Source organism: Armigeres subalbatus, chromosome 1, assembly GCF_024139115.2.
Source record: "Armigeres subalbatus isolate Guangzhou_Male chromosome 1, GZ_Asu_2, whole genome shotgun sequence".
Taxonomy (NCBI): domain Eukaryota; kingdom Metazoa; phylum Arthropoda; class Insecta; order Diptera; family Culicidae; genus Armigeres; species Armigeres subalbatus.
Genome location: NC_085139.1, coordinates 179,468,772 through 179,482,498, shown reverse-complemented (window position 1 = coordinate 179,482,498; position 13,727 = coordinate 179,468,772). Strand labels below are relative to the sequence as shown.

Sequence of the window (13,727 nt, the reverse complement as noted above, 5' to 3'; positions counted from 1 at the left end):
AAAATTCAAAAAATTCAAAATTCAAAAAATTCAAAAATTCAAAAATTCAAAATTCAAAAATTCAAAATTCAAAATTCAAAATTCAAAATTCAAAAATTCAAAAATTCAAAATTCAAAAATTAAAATTCAAAAATTCAAAATTCAAAATTAAAAATTCAAAAATTCAAAAATCAAAATTCAAAAATTCAAAAATTCAAAATTCAAAAAATTCCAAAATTCCAAAATTCAAAATTCCAAAATTCCAAAATTCCAAAATTCCAAAATTCCAAAATTCCAAAAATTCAAAATTCAAAATTCCAAAATTCCAAAATCTAAAATTCCAAAATTCCAAAATTCAAAATTCCAAAATTCAAAATTCCAAAATTCCAAAATTCCAAAATTCCAAAATTCCAAAATTCAAAATTCAAAATTCCAAAATCCAAAATTCCAAAATTCAAAATTCAAAAATTTCCAAAAATTCAAAATTCAAAATTCAAAAAATTTCAAAAATTCAAAATTCAAAATTCAAAAAATTCAAAATTCAAAATTCAAAATTCAAAATTCAAAAAATTCAAAAATTCAAAATCAAAAATCAAAAATTCAAAAATTCAAAAAATTCCAAAATTCAAAAATTCAAAATTCAAAAATTCAAAAATTCAAAATTCAAAAAATTCAAAAATTCAAAATTCAAAATTCAAAAATTCAAAAAATTCAAAATTCAAAAATTCAAAATTCAAAAATTCAAAATTCAAAATTCAAAATTCAAAAAATTCAAAATTAAAATTCAAAATTGAAAAATTCAAAATTCAAAAATTCAAAATTCAAAAATTCAAAATTCAAAATTCCAAAATTCCAAAATTCAATTCAAAATTCCAAAATTCCAAAATTCCAAAATTCCAAAATTCCAAAATTCCAAAATTCCAAAATTCCAAAATTCCAAAAATTCCAAAAATTCCAAAATTCCAAAATTAAAAATTCCAAAAATTCCAAATTCCAAAATTCCAAAAATTTCCAAAATTTCCAAAATCTAAAATTCCAAAATTCAATTCCAAAATTCCAAAATTCCAAAATTCCAAATTCCAAAATTCCAAAATCTAAAATTCCAAAATTCCAAAAATTTCCAAAAATCTAAAATTCCAAAATTCCAAAATTCCAAAAATTCCAAAATTCCAAAATTCTCCAAAAATTCAAAATTCAAAAAGTCAAAAATTTCAAAATTCAAAAATTCAAAAATTCAAAAATTCAAAATTCAAAAATTCAAAATTCAAAATTCAAAAATTCAAAAATTAAAATTCAAAAATTCAAAAATTCAAAATTCAAAAATTCAAAATTCAAAATTTTCAAAATTCAAAAATTCAAAAATTATAATTCAAAAATTCAAAAATTCAAAATTCAAATTCAAAATTCAAAATTCAAAATTCAAAAATTTCAAAATTCAAAAATTCAAAAATTCAAAATTCAAAATTCAAAAATTCAAAAATTCAAAATTCAAAATTCAAAATTCAAAAATTCAAAATTCAAAATTCCAAAATTCCAAAAATTCCAAAATTCCAAAATTCCAAAATTCCAAAATTCCAAAATTCAAAATTCAAAATTCCAAAATTCAAAATTCCAAAATTTAAATTCTAAAAATTCCAAAATTCAAAATTCCAAAATTCCAAAATTCAAAAATTCCAAAAATTCAAAATTCAAATTCCAAAATTCAAATTCAAAATTCCAAAATTCAAAATTCAAAAATTCCAAAATCAAAATTCCAAAATTCAAAATTCAAAAATTCAAAATTCAAAAATTCAAAAAATTCAAAAATTCAAAATTCAAAAATTCAAAATTCAAAATTCAAAAATTCAAAAATTCAAAATTCAAAATTCAAAAATTCAAAATTCAAAATTCAAAATTCAAAAATTCAAAAATTCAAAATTCAAAATTCAAAAATTCAAAATTCAAAAAATTCAAAAATTCAAAAATTCAAAAATTCAAAAATTCAAAAATCCAAAATCAAAAACCAAAATTCAAAATTCAAATTCCAAAATTCAAAATTCAAAAAATTCTAAAATTCAAAATTCTAAAATTCTAAAAATTCTAAAATTCTAAATTCTAAAATTCTAAAATTCAAAATTCAAAATTCAAAATTCAAAAATTCAAAAATTCAAAAATTCAAAATTCAAAATTCAAAAAATTCAAAATCTAAAATTCAAAAATTCAAAATTCAAAATTCAAAAATTCAAAATTCAAAATTCAAAATTCAAAAATTCAAAATCTAAAAATTCAAAAATTCAAAAATTCAAAATCAAAAAAAAAATCAAAAATTCAAAATTCAAAATTCAAAAATTCAAAATTCTCAAAATTCAAAAATTCAAAATTCAAAATTCAAAATTCTAAAATTCAAAAATTCAAAAAATTCAAAAATTCAAAAATCAAAATTCAAAAATTCAAAAATTCAAAATTCAAAAATTCAAAATTCAAAAATTCAAAGTTCAAAGTTCATAATTTAAAATTCAAAAATTCAAAAATTCAAGACTTCAAAATTCAAAATTTAAAAATTCAAAATTCAAAATTCAAAATTCAAAAATTCAAAAATTCTAAGATTCTAAAATTCTAAAATTCTAAAATTTAAAATTTAAAAATTCTAAAATTCTAAAATTCTAAAATTCTAAAATTCAAAATTCAAAAATTCAAAAATTCAAAAATTCAAAATTCAAAATTCAAAATTCAAAAATTCAAAATTCAAAAATTCAAAATTCAAAATTCAAAATTCAAAAATTCAAAATTCAAAAAAATTTTAAAATTTAAAAATTCAAAAATTCAAAATTCAAAATTCAAAATTCAAAAATTCAAAAATTCACAAATACCCAAATTCACAAATTCGAAAATTCTAAAATTCAAAAATTCAAAAATTCAAAAATTCAAAAATTTCAAAAATTCAAAGGTTCAAAAATTCAAAATTCAAAATTCAAAAATTCAAAATTCAAAAAATTCAAAATTCAAAAATTTCAAAATTTAAAATTTAAAATTCAAAATTCAAGACTTCAAAAATTCAAAATTCAAAAATTTAAAATTCAAAAATCAAAAATTCAAAAATCAAAAATTCAAAAATTCAAAATTCAAAATCCAAAAATTCAAAAATTCAAAATTCAAAAATTCTAAAATTTAAAATTCTAAAATTCTAAAATTTAAAATTCTAAAATTTAAAATTCAAAATTCAAAAATTCAAAAATTCAAAAATTCAAAATTCAAAATTCAAAAATTCAAAATTCAAAATTCAAAAATCAAATTTCAAAAATTCAAAAATTCAAAAAATTCAAAATTTAAAATTCTAAAATTTAAAATTCTAAAATTCTAAAATTCTAAAATTTAAAATTTAAAAATCTAAAAATTAAAAAATTCAAAAATTCAAAAATTTAAAAATTTTCAAAATTCAAAAATTCGAAAATTCAAAAATTCAAAAATTTTTAAAGTTCAAAAATTCAAAAATTCAAAAATTCAAAATTTCAAAAATTCAAAAATTCAAAAATTCAAAAATTCAAAAATCAAAATTCAAAATTCAAAAAGTTCAAAATTTAAAATTCAAAATTCTAAATTCAAAAATTCAAAAATTCAAAAAATTAAAAATTCAGAAATTCAGAAATTCAAAAACTCAAAAATTCAAAAATTCAAAAATTCTTCATAAATTCAAAAATTCAAAAATTCAAGAATTCAAAAATTCAAAAATTCAAAAATTCAAAAATTCAAAAATTCCAAAATTCAACAAATTTAAAAATTTAAAAATTCTAAAATTCTAAAATTCTAAAATTCTAAAATTCTAAAATTCTAAAATTCAAAAATTCAAAAATTCAAAAATTCAAAAATTCAAAAATTCAAAAATTCAAAAATTCAAAAATTCAAAAATTCAAAAATTCAAAAATTCAAAAATTCAAAAATTTAAAAATTCTAAAATTCTAAAATTCTAAAATTCTAAAATTCTAAAATTCTAAAATTCTAAAATTCTAAAATTCTAAAATTCTAAAATTCTAAAATTAAAAATTCAAAATTCAAAATTCAAAATTCAAAATTCAAAAATTCAAAATTCAAAATTCAAAAATTCAAAAATTCAAAATTCAAAAATTCAAAATTCAAAAATTCAAAATTCAAAATTCAAAAATTCAAAAATTCAAAAATTTAAAATTCAAAATTCAAAAATTCAAAAATTCAAAATTCAAAAATTCAAAATTCAAAATTCAAAATTCAAAATTTAAAATTCAAAATTCCAAATTAAAAAATTCAAAAATTCAAAATTCAAAACTCAAAAACTCAAAATTCAAAATTCCAAAATTCCAAAATTCCAAAATTCCAAAATTCAAAAATTCAAAATTCAAAATTCAAAATTCAAAATTCAAAATTCAAAATTCAAAATTCAAAATTCAAAAATACAAAAAAACAAAAATTCAAAAATACAAAAATTCAAAAATTCAAAATTCAAAAATACAAAAATTCAAAAATTCAAAAATTCAAAAATTCAAAAATTCAAAAATTCAAAAATTCAAAAATTCAAAAATTCAAAAATTCAAAAATTAAAAATTCAAAAATTCAAAAATTCAAAAACTCAAAAATTCAAAAATTCAAAAATTCAAAAATTCAAAAATTCAAAAATTCAAAAATTCCAAAATTCCAAAATTCTAAAATTCTAAAATTCTAAAATTTAAAAATTTAAAAATTTAAAAATTTAAAAATTTAAAAATTTAAAAATTTAAAAATTTAAAAATTTAAAAATTTAAAAATTTAAAAATTTTAAAATTTAAAATTTAAAAGTTTTAAAATTAAAATTTAAAATTTAAAATTTAAAATTTAAAAATTTAAAATTTAAAAATTCAAAATTTAAAAATTTAAAATCTAAAATTTAAAAATTTCAAAATTTTAAAATTTAAAAATTTAAAATTTAAAATTTGTAAATTTAAAAATTTAAAATTTAAAATTTAAAATTTAAAAATTTAAAATTTAAAGGGTTAAAATTTAAAATTTAAAATTTAAAATTTAAATTTTAAAATTTAAAATTTAAAAATTTAAAATTTAAAAATTTAAAAATTTAAAATTCAAAAATTTAAAAATTTAAAATCTAAAATTTAAAATTTTAAATTTAAATTTAAAATTTAAAATTTAAAATTTAAAAATTTAAAATTTAAAAATTTAAAATTTAAAATTTAAAATTTATAAATTTAAAATTTAAAAATTTAAAATTTAAAATTTAAAATTTAAAATTTAAAATTTAAAATTTAAAATTTAAAAATTTGAAAATTTAAAAATTTAAATATTTAAAAATTTTAAGGTTTTAAGATTTAAAAATTTAAAAATTTGAAAATTCAAAAATTTGAATAAAAATTAGGAATTTTAAAATTTAAAAATTTAAAATTTAAAATTTAAAAATTTAAAATTTAAAATTTAAAAATTTAAAAATTTAAAAATTTAAAAATTTAAAAATTTAAAAATTTAAAAATTTAAAAATTTAAAAATTTAAAAATTTAAAAATTTAAAAATTTAAAAATTTAAAAATTTAAAAATTTAAAAATTTAAAAATTTAAAAATTCAAAAATTTCAAAATTTAAAAGTTTGAATTTAAAATTTGAAAATTCAAAAAAAAAATCAAAATTTTAAACGGCAATAAAATTTAAAAAAAATTTCAACAACTTAGTTTTTAATTTTTTTTTATTCAGAAATTTAATGATTTCTTCTTTCTCGATGGCTCTACATTCAAACTGGAACTTGGCCTGCTTTGCAACTTAGTATTCTATTAGCATTTTCTCAGTTATTAATTGAAAGCTTATCTATGCCCGCCATTGCATGGGTATGTATCTTGTGTGGCAAGTACAATGGATACACTATGCCCAGGGTGACGAGAATGTTTCCAACCCGAAAACATCCTAGACCGGACCGAGAATCGAACTCGCCATCTCCGGATAGGCAATCCTATGCCTTTGCTCGCAAGGCTGCTGGAGACCCTAATTTAATGATTTAATAATTTTAAAATTGTAAAACTCATAATCTCAAATATTTTTAAAAAAATCAAAATTTCATGAATTCAAAATTCCCAAATTTTCAAACTTCTACTTTATTTTCAACTTGACAACAACTAATCGCTAGTTGAATTGATCCAATTTTTTCTTCGTAATTATAACATTTTGAATATTTCGTCCTCCCGGTCGGTGGAGCTGCAGGAAAACATTCACCGTGGATGGTAATTTGAGGACATTTTTGCTACTCGATAACCTCGGCAGAGGTTCTTTGAAGTATGCGATTTTTTTACGCGTTGCTTGTTATTATTATCCGCTGTAAATGCAGCTATGCATGTCTCAAGTGCACTCTTCAGGCTTTGTGTGATAATGTTTCGACCGACGACGAGGACGACGACGATGATGGCGGGTTCAATTGATATCCATGTTGCCTTCGCAACAAAATCGATGAGGACTCAGGTTTTAGAACAGTTCGTGCCCCGCTGGCGCACATCGGAAACAATGTGCATTGTACTAGTTAAAACCGATATTGCATTGAATTGTGCCTTTATTGGTTGCTGACACATGCGAAAATATGGTGACGTGTTTCTACAAAGAGGTAGATTTTTCATGCTGAAACAGTTTGGAAACATAAAATTTCCGTCTCCTGTCAATAAACGTGGTGAAGATTTTTTTCACAAGCCCATAGTATGTTGAATAGGTGATCAATGTTCATCTTAAGGAATGTGGATTATGAAATATCGGAAATTAATGTTCTGAGAAAACAAATCTGATTACTCTATCTGCTTTTTGACATAAAACATTATGTGGTTGTAAATACTCTCACATACACAAAACGTTAAACCGTAAACACCCTTAATCTTTGGTTGGAATGTGTTAAAGTATGAAACTGTATTATTAGTCTGTTTACAACATATTTGAAACACTTCAATCAGTTCGGAAGGTCAGCAATGTTCTCAGTCGTTTAATATCGATAAAGCAGAAATAGTTGATTTTCGCATTAGTGGCGGCAATTCGTTTTCCACTTCCCGATGCGATAAGCTCAAACTGTAAACCAATCTATCCGGAGTTTCATTTCGAGAGAACTACGGGCTGCCTACGGTTATCACACTAACATTTGACATTATGTTACGTGAAATATTGTGTTTGGGATTCCTAATCGTAATATCTGGCACAGATAACTCCGATTTTTTCTCAGCTCTCTCTGATCTGGAAAAGCTTTTACATACTGAAGATGTTGTGCTCAGTAGACTAGAAACCTACATACGAAAACAGGATGAAAGACTGAAGGAGCTGCGTTGGTAAGTAAGGTACCATTCATATTGCTGTTCAAAATGGCCAGCCAATAATTTCCAGGAGAACAACTCGGTTATTCAGAGAGCATAGCAAGGCCACAAGAAATATCACGGACTATTTGTCCAATCCGGTAAATGCCTACCTTCTGATTAAGCGTCTAACAATGGAATGGTATGAATTCGAAGGTATTTCAAACGATATCGCGAGCCAGAAGCTCACCAACAAAGACGTTAGTAAGGACACGTCACCACTGTTTCCTACTGTAGACGATTTGATTGGGGCTGTTGATGCGTTGCTGCGGCTTCAAGATGTGTACAAATTAGACACGGCAGTGATTGCTGATGGATTGCATACAGGCTCCAAAATGTCAGCCGACGATTGCTTCGTAGTGGGACAACAGCTACATGATAACGGCGATACTCATCTTGCTGCAGATTGGTTGCGGGAAGCTTACAGTCGCTTCGATCAGGGAAAAATGAGCGTGGACAAAAAGGTTGAGATATTGGAATATCTGGCGTTCTATACTTATTTGAAAGGTTCGGTGGTTTTTAAAATAGCATTATTAAAAAATGTAGTAAAAATATGTCTTTCAGGTAGTATCGTCGATGCTTTGAACTATATCAATGAGCTGCTACAGCTGGATCCGGAGCATGGAAATGCACGTCGTCATAAGGAGTTCTACGAAGAAATAATTTGGAATGGTCAAGATCAAGTAAATTGAAGTGCATCTAATTTTGTCTTTAATATTACATTATTCCCCTTTTACAGTACTTCAAATCGGACAGGATTCCGAGTAGCAAGGCTAGTAATGAAATATTGCCAAAATACAAGCAGCTTTGTCGAGGGGAAATGCAACGCACTGCTTCAGAAATCTCCAAGCTTAGATGTCGATACGTCTCGAACGGCTTAGCATTTTTGAAAATAGCTCCGTTCAAATTGGAAGAAGTGAATCTCGACCCATACATCGTGCTGTTCCACGATGTTCTTTCCGACGGGGAGATCGAGAAATTGAAGGACTTGGCAAAACCACGCTTAGCACGCGCAACGATTGCAAATCATGATACAGGAAAATCGGAGTCGTCCAACCTCAGGATCAGCAAGTCAGCGTGGTTGGAGGAAAGGAAATACCCCTTAGTGGATTTAGTTTCAAAACGAGTTGAAGACATGACCGGGTTGACAATGGAAACGGCAGAACAACTTCAAGTGGCAAACTACGGCATGGCCGGTCAATACGATCCCCATTTTGATTTCTTCCATTGGGGAAATGAGGCTGGGAACAATCGCATTGCAACCGTTTTGTTCTACGTAACATTATTTGTTGCCGATAAATTCACCGATAATTCAGTTCATTTTCTATTACAGATGAGTGATGTCAGCCTGGGAGGAGCAACTGTGTTTCCGAAACTTGGAGTGTCCTTGAAGGCGAAAAAGGGGTCTGCTGCATTTTGGTATAATTTGCATTCTTCGGGAGATTTGGACTTTTCTACGCTGCACGCTGCATGCCCTGTACTGATTGGAGAGAAATGGAGTAAGATTGTGGTAGTAGAAGGTAATTTACAGTTACAGCTCCAAACCATTTTATTTTTGTTTCAGTTGCGAACTTGTGGATTCGCGAACGAGGACAAGAATTTCGAAGAAAGTGTAATCCTGTGGATTTCGAAAGAAATGCGTTACCAGAGCTGCGTCAAAACATTTGAAGTATCTTGAAGGAGGGAGCACTGCCGGAACGAGTATTTATTGTTTTTTGGCCTGCATTATATTGTGCTGACTATTGAAGTGTTGACGAGTGTTGATCTTGAATGCATATTATGTCTATCAGTTCTCTCTCGAACGTCATGTTTTTCAAGTCTCTCGTTGTTCTTTTCCAAGAATGTGTGTTGTTTGTGTTGGTACTTTAACTTTTGAGGACGTTCATCCCACCATACGTGAAACATGATCCAAGATTTTATAGGTCAAGGAAAAAAAGTTGAATAAAAATTATAAAGCAGCCGTCGATTAATTTGTGAATTTTATAACCTAACTAACGTGTGCACTAATATTTACAAAATTAATTTGATAACCTAACTGGGTACAAGCGCCCTAATAGATGCCTGGCGTGTCAGAGGTAAACATATTAAACATCAGGGGCCCGAAGATACTGGCCAGGGGGACGCCTATGATAATGTCGTGGGCATTGAAAATCGCACCGCTGATTCAGATCCGGACCCGTCCTCGTCGACATATAATTGTTGATGATTTTCATCAGGTAGTTGGGAAGATTGCTGTTTGTGCATAAAGCAGAAGCTTAAAAGACCAGCTTGTTCCGTCTGAGGACGTTGGAAATCGAGTCAGATAGTGTACGGTTTAACGACTGCGTCGGAATCCAAACTGTTCCTCGAGCAATATATTGAATCGGCAGACTCAAGTAACCTTTTCAAACAGCTTCGATAACCCTAAGAGAAGGCTGATGAAACGATAATAACGATTCTTCCCAGGCGGATGACTGTTTCAGGCATTTTTACCACCTTCTACAAAGTTGTTTGGCCAACAAAAATACACGTTTTTGTAGAACATTTCGAAGCTCTATCTCTTAAAATTTAAAAGTTATTTGAGAAAATGTGTTTTTAGAATCGTGTAATTTGCTCCGGCGCAAAATGGCGCACACAACTTTTTAGTACACCGAAACTGCCGTATGTTTACTCTTATCTCGCGGTTGAAGCTTGTGCTTACACGAAATTACACGCGAGTTATATAGATTTCAAATGTCCCACTTTTTGCCTTACTTATACACTAAGTTTAAGTAAATTCTATAGGATAAGAATAAAAAATAATCTTTGATAGATGGCCAATAGGCCGATAGTATATTGCAACACGGTGAACTGAGCTGATGCCTGTATGTGTGTATATTCGTGTGTATGGACATGCGACATGCGTTTTGCCGCAGGAGTGGATGGAAGGTGTCGTAACGCCGTCAATTGCTAACGCTTGTTCGTGGGGCAGTACCAGGCTGGTTTTATGGGCGAACGCTCCACCACGGACGCGAATACAACATGCCCACATATCATCTATTCATCGACTTCAAAGCCGCATATGATACAATCGATCGGGACCAGCTTTGGCAGCTGCACGAATAGGGATTTCTGACATAGATATTATGGCACGTAACTTTGAGAAGATGGAGGAAGCCTACATCCGACTGAAAAAGGAAGCTAAGCGGATCGGGCTAGTCATCAACACGTCGGAGACGAAGTACATGATAGAAAGAGGTTCAAGAGAAGACATTGTGAGTCATCCACCGGGGATGACGAAATCGAGGTAGTAGAAGAATTAGTGTACTTGGGCTCACTGGTGACTGCCGAAAATGATACCGGCAGAGAAATTCGGAGACACATAGTGGATGCAAATCGTACGTGAGTAATTCTCGCGGGCCACTATAAGTACCAGGTTCGTAAAAATGCTTAAATGTATGTTTATTTGAAAGCTTTCGGTGAGTATATTAAGGACCTGAGTTAAATTCTTCAGAAAGATGACCCCCTCGTTAGTTATACACGAAATCTCTTTTATGGACCCCTCGATTTTAGTCAATTCTTGACTCACTAAAACTGTCATAACTCCAACATTTCTCAACAGATCTTAGAGTTCAGCATATCGTTGGAAAGAGGAAGAATGTGTCCTCAATTTGTAATAATAAAAATGGAAGCAGCCATATTGAATTTGGCCGCCATTTTGGACTTATTTTTGAAATCTAATTTCCCGCTAGGTTCGCAACCACCGATTTTTAAGGGGAAGGGTCATTTGGCCGAATGCCACTAGGCCAAACAAACTATTAAGCCGAAAGCCATCTGGCCGAAAGTAATTTGGCCGAATGGGTCGTTTAGACGAAAGGGTCATTTGGCCGAATGGGTCATTTGGCCGTAAGGGTCGTTTGGCCGAAAGGGTCGTTTGGCCGAAAGGGTCATTTGGCCGAAAGGGTCATTTGGCCGACAGGTTCGTTTGGCCGAAAGGGTCGTTTGGCAGAAAGGATCATTAAGGCGAATAGTTTATTGAAAAGTGAGATATTAGGAATGAGAAGAGAGACGTCTCACTACTCACTTTGAGCTCCTCTTTTTCTACAGTGTTTCTACCACGCAGTGTTGGCAACGTGTAGCCATGGACCGAGCCGAGTAAAGAAGACTCTTATGTACTGCACAGACCACTTTGGCCTTAGTCTGAATAAATAATAATAATCAATCCCTGACCGAAAGCCATTCAACAGAAAGTCAACTGTCCGAGCCTCCTCCTTTCAAGAGGCCCGGAAGCCTCCTCCTTTCAAGAGACCCGGAAGCTTCCTCCTTTCAAGAGGCCCGGAAGCCTCCTTTCAAGAGGCCCGGAAGCCTCCTTTCAAGAGGCCCGCAACCCTCCTTTCAAGGGGACCAGCAGCCTCCTTTCAAGAGGCCCGGAAGCCTCCTTTCAAGAGGCCCAAGCCTCCTTTCAAGAGGCCCAAGCCTCCTTTCAAGAGGCCCGGAAGCCTCCTTTCAAGAGGCCAGGAAGCCTCCTTTCAAGAGGCCCAGGCCTCCTTTCAAGAGGCCCGGAAGCCTCCTTTCAAGAGGCCCAGGCCTCCTTTCAAGAGGCCCAGGCCTCCTTTCAAGAGGCCCAGGCCTCCTTTCAAGAGGCCAGGAAGCCTCCTTTCAAGAGGCCCGAAGCCTCCTTTCAAGAGGCCGGAAGCCTCCTTTCAAGAGGCCAGGAAGCCTCCTTTCAAGAGGGCCCAGGCCTCCTTTCAAGAGGCCCAGAAGCCTCCTTTCAAGAGGCCAGAAGCCTCCTTTCAAGAGGCCCAGGAAGCCTCCTTTCAAGAGGCCCGGAAGCCTCCTTTCAAGAGGCCCAGAAGCCTCCTTCCAAGAGGCCCAGAGCCTCCTTCCAGAGGCCCGGAAGCCTCCTTCCAAGAGGCTCAGGCCTCCTTCCAAGAGGCTCAGAGCCTCCTCCCAAGAGGCTCGGAAGCCTCCTTCCAAGGGGCTCGGAACCCTCCTTTCAAGAGGCTCGGAAGCCTCCTTTCAAGAGGCTCGGAAGCCTCCTTTCAAGAGGCTCGGAAGCCTCCTTTCAAGAGGCTCAGGCCTCCTTTCAAGAGGCCAAGCCTCCTTTCAAGAGGCCAGCGCCTCCTTTCAAGAGGCCAGAAGCCTCCTTTCAAGAGGCCCAGGAAGCCTCCTTGCAAGATGCCCTGAAGCCTCCGTTCAAGATGCTCGGAAGCCTGCTGTCAAGAGGCCCGGAAGCCTCCTTTCAAGAGACCCGAAGCCTCCTTTCAAGAGACCCAGAAGCCTCCTTTCAAGAGGCCAGGCCCTCCTTTCAAGAGGCCCGGAAGCCTCCTTTCAAGAGACCAAGAAGCCTCCTTTCAAGACGCCTCCCCCGGAAGCCTCCTTTCAAGACACTCGGAAGCCTCCTTTTAAGACACCCGGAAGCCTCGTTTCAAGAGGCCCTGAAGCCTTCGTTCAAGAGGCCCAGGCCTCCTTTCAAGAGGCCCGAAGCCTCCTTTCAAGAGGCCCGGAAGCCTCCTTTCAAGAGGCCCGGAAGCCTCCTTTCAAGAGGCCCAGGCCTCCTTTCAAGAGGCCCGGAAGCCTCCTTTCAAGAGGGCCGGAAGCCTCCTTCAAGAGGCCCTGAAGCCTCCTTTCAAGAGGCCCAGAAGCCTCCTTTCAAGAGGCCCGGAAGCCTCCTTTCAAGAGGCCCAGGCCTCCTTTCAAGAGGCCCAGGCCTCCTTTCAAGAGGCCGGAAGCCTCCTTTCAAGAGGCCCAGGAAGCCTCCTTTCAAGAGGCCCAGGCCTCCTTTCAAGAGGCCCGAAGCCTCCTTTCAAGAGGCCCGGAAGCCTCCTTTCAAGAGGGCCCGGAAGCCTCCTTTCAAGAGGCCCGGAAGCCTCCTTTCAAGAGGCCCGAAGCCTCCTTTCAAGAGGCCCAGAAGCCTCCTTTTCAAGAGGCCCGGCCTCCTTTCAAGAGGCCCGGAAGCCTCCTTTCAAGAGGGCCCAGAGCCTCCTTTCAAGAGGCCGGAAGCCTCCTTTCAAGAGGCCCAGAAGCCTCCTTTCAAGAGGCCCGGAAGCCTCCTTTCAAGAGGCCCAGAAGCCTCCTTTCAAGAGGCCAGAGCCTCTTTCAAGAGGCCCGGAAGCCTCCTTTCAAGAGGGCCCGGAAGCCTCCTTTCAAGAGGCCCAGGCCTCCTTTCAAGAGGCCGGAAGCCTCCTTTCAAGAGGCCAGGCCTCCTTTCAAGAGGCCCAAGCCTCCTTTCAAGAGGCCCGGAAGCCTCCTTTCAAGAGGCCCGGAAGCCTCCTTTCAAGAGGCCCGGAAGCCTCCTTTCAAGAGGCCCAGAAGCCTCCTTTCAAGAGGCCCAGGCCTCCTTTCAAGAGGCCAGGCCTCCTTTCAAGAGGCCCGGAAGCCTCCTTTCAAGAGGCCCGGAAGCCTCCTTTCAAGAGGCCAGGAAGCCTCCTTTCAAGAGGCCCAGCCTCCTTTCAAGAGGCCAGGCCTCCTTTCAAGAGGCCCA

General features: G+C 32.4%; 1 protein-coding gene across 1 annotated transcript; it reads left to right on the top strand.

The window, feature by feature from the left end:
• Nucleotides 1–6,967: 6,967 nt before the first annotated feature.
• On the top strand, nt 6,968–9,465 carry LOC134208764 (prolyl 4-hydroxylase subunit alpha-1-like). The gene is made up of 6 exons (XM_062684691.1): nt 6,968–7,261; nt 7,317–7,792; nt 7,850–7,968; nt 8,025–8,561; nt 8,619–8,784; nt 8,850–9,465. Exons 1-6 carry the CDS (start codon nt 7,086–7,088, stop codon nt 8,951–8,953), a joined length of 1,578 nt encoding a protein of 525 aa, XP_062540675.1. The 5' UTR covers nt 6,968–7,085; the 3' UTR covers nt 8,954–9,465.
• Nucleotides 9,466–13,727: the final 4,262 nt, after the last annotated feature.

Bases quoted from the DNA above. Each gene is read 5' to 3' on its own strand.
- LOC134208764 (XM_062684691.1), top strand. From the start codon at position 7,086: ATGTTACGTGAAATATTGTGTTTGGGATTCCTAATCGTAATATCTGGC. The intron at 7,793-7,849 runs GTTCGGTGGTTT...TATGTCTTTCAG, and splicing joins GTTCTATACTTATTTGAAAG to GTAGTATCGTCGATGCTTTG. The intron at 8,785-8,849 runs GTAAGATTGTGG...TTTTTGTTTCAG, and splicing joins ACTGATTGGAGAGAAATGGA to TTGCGAACTTGTGGATTCGC.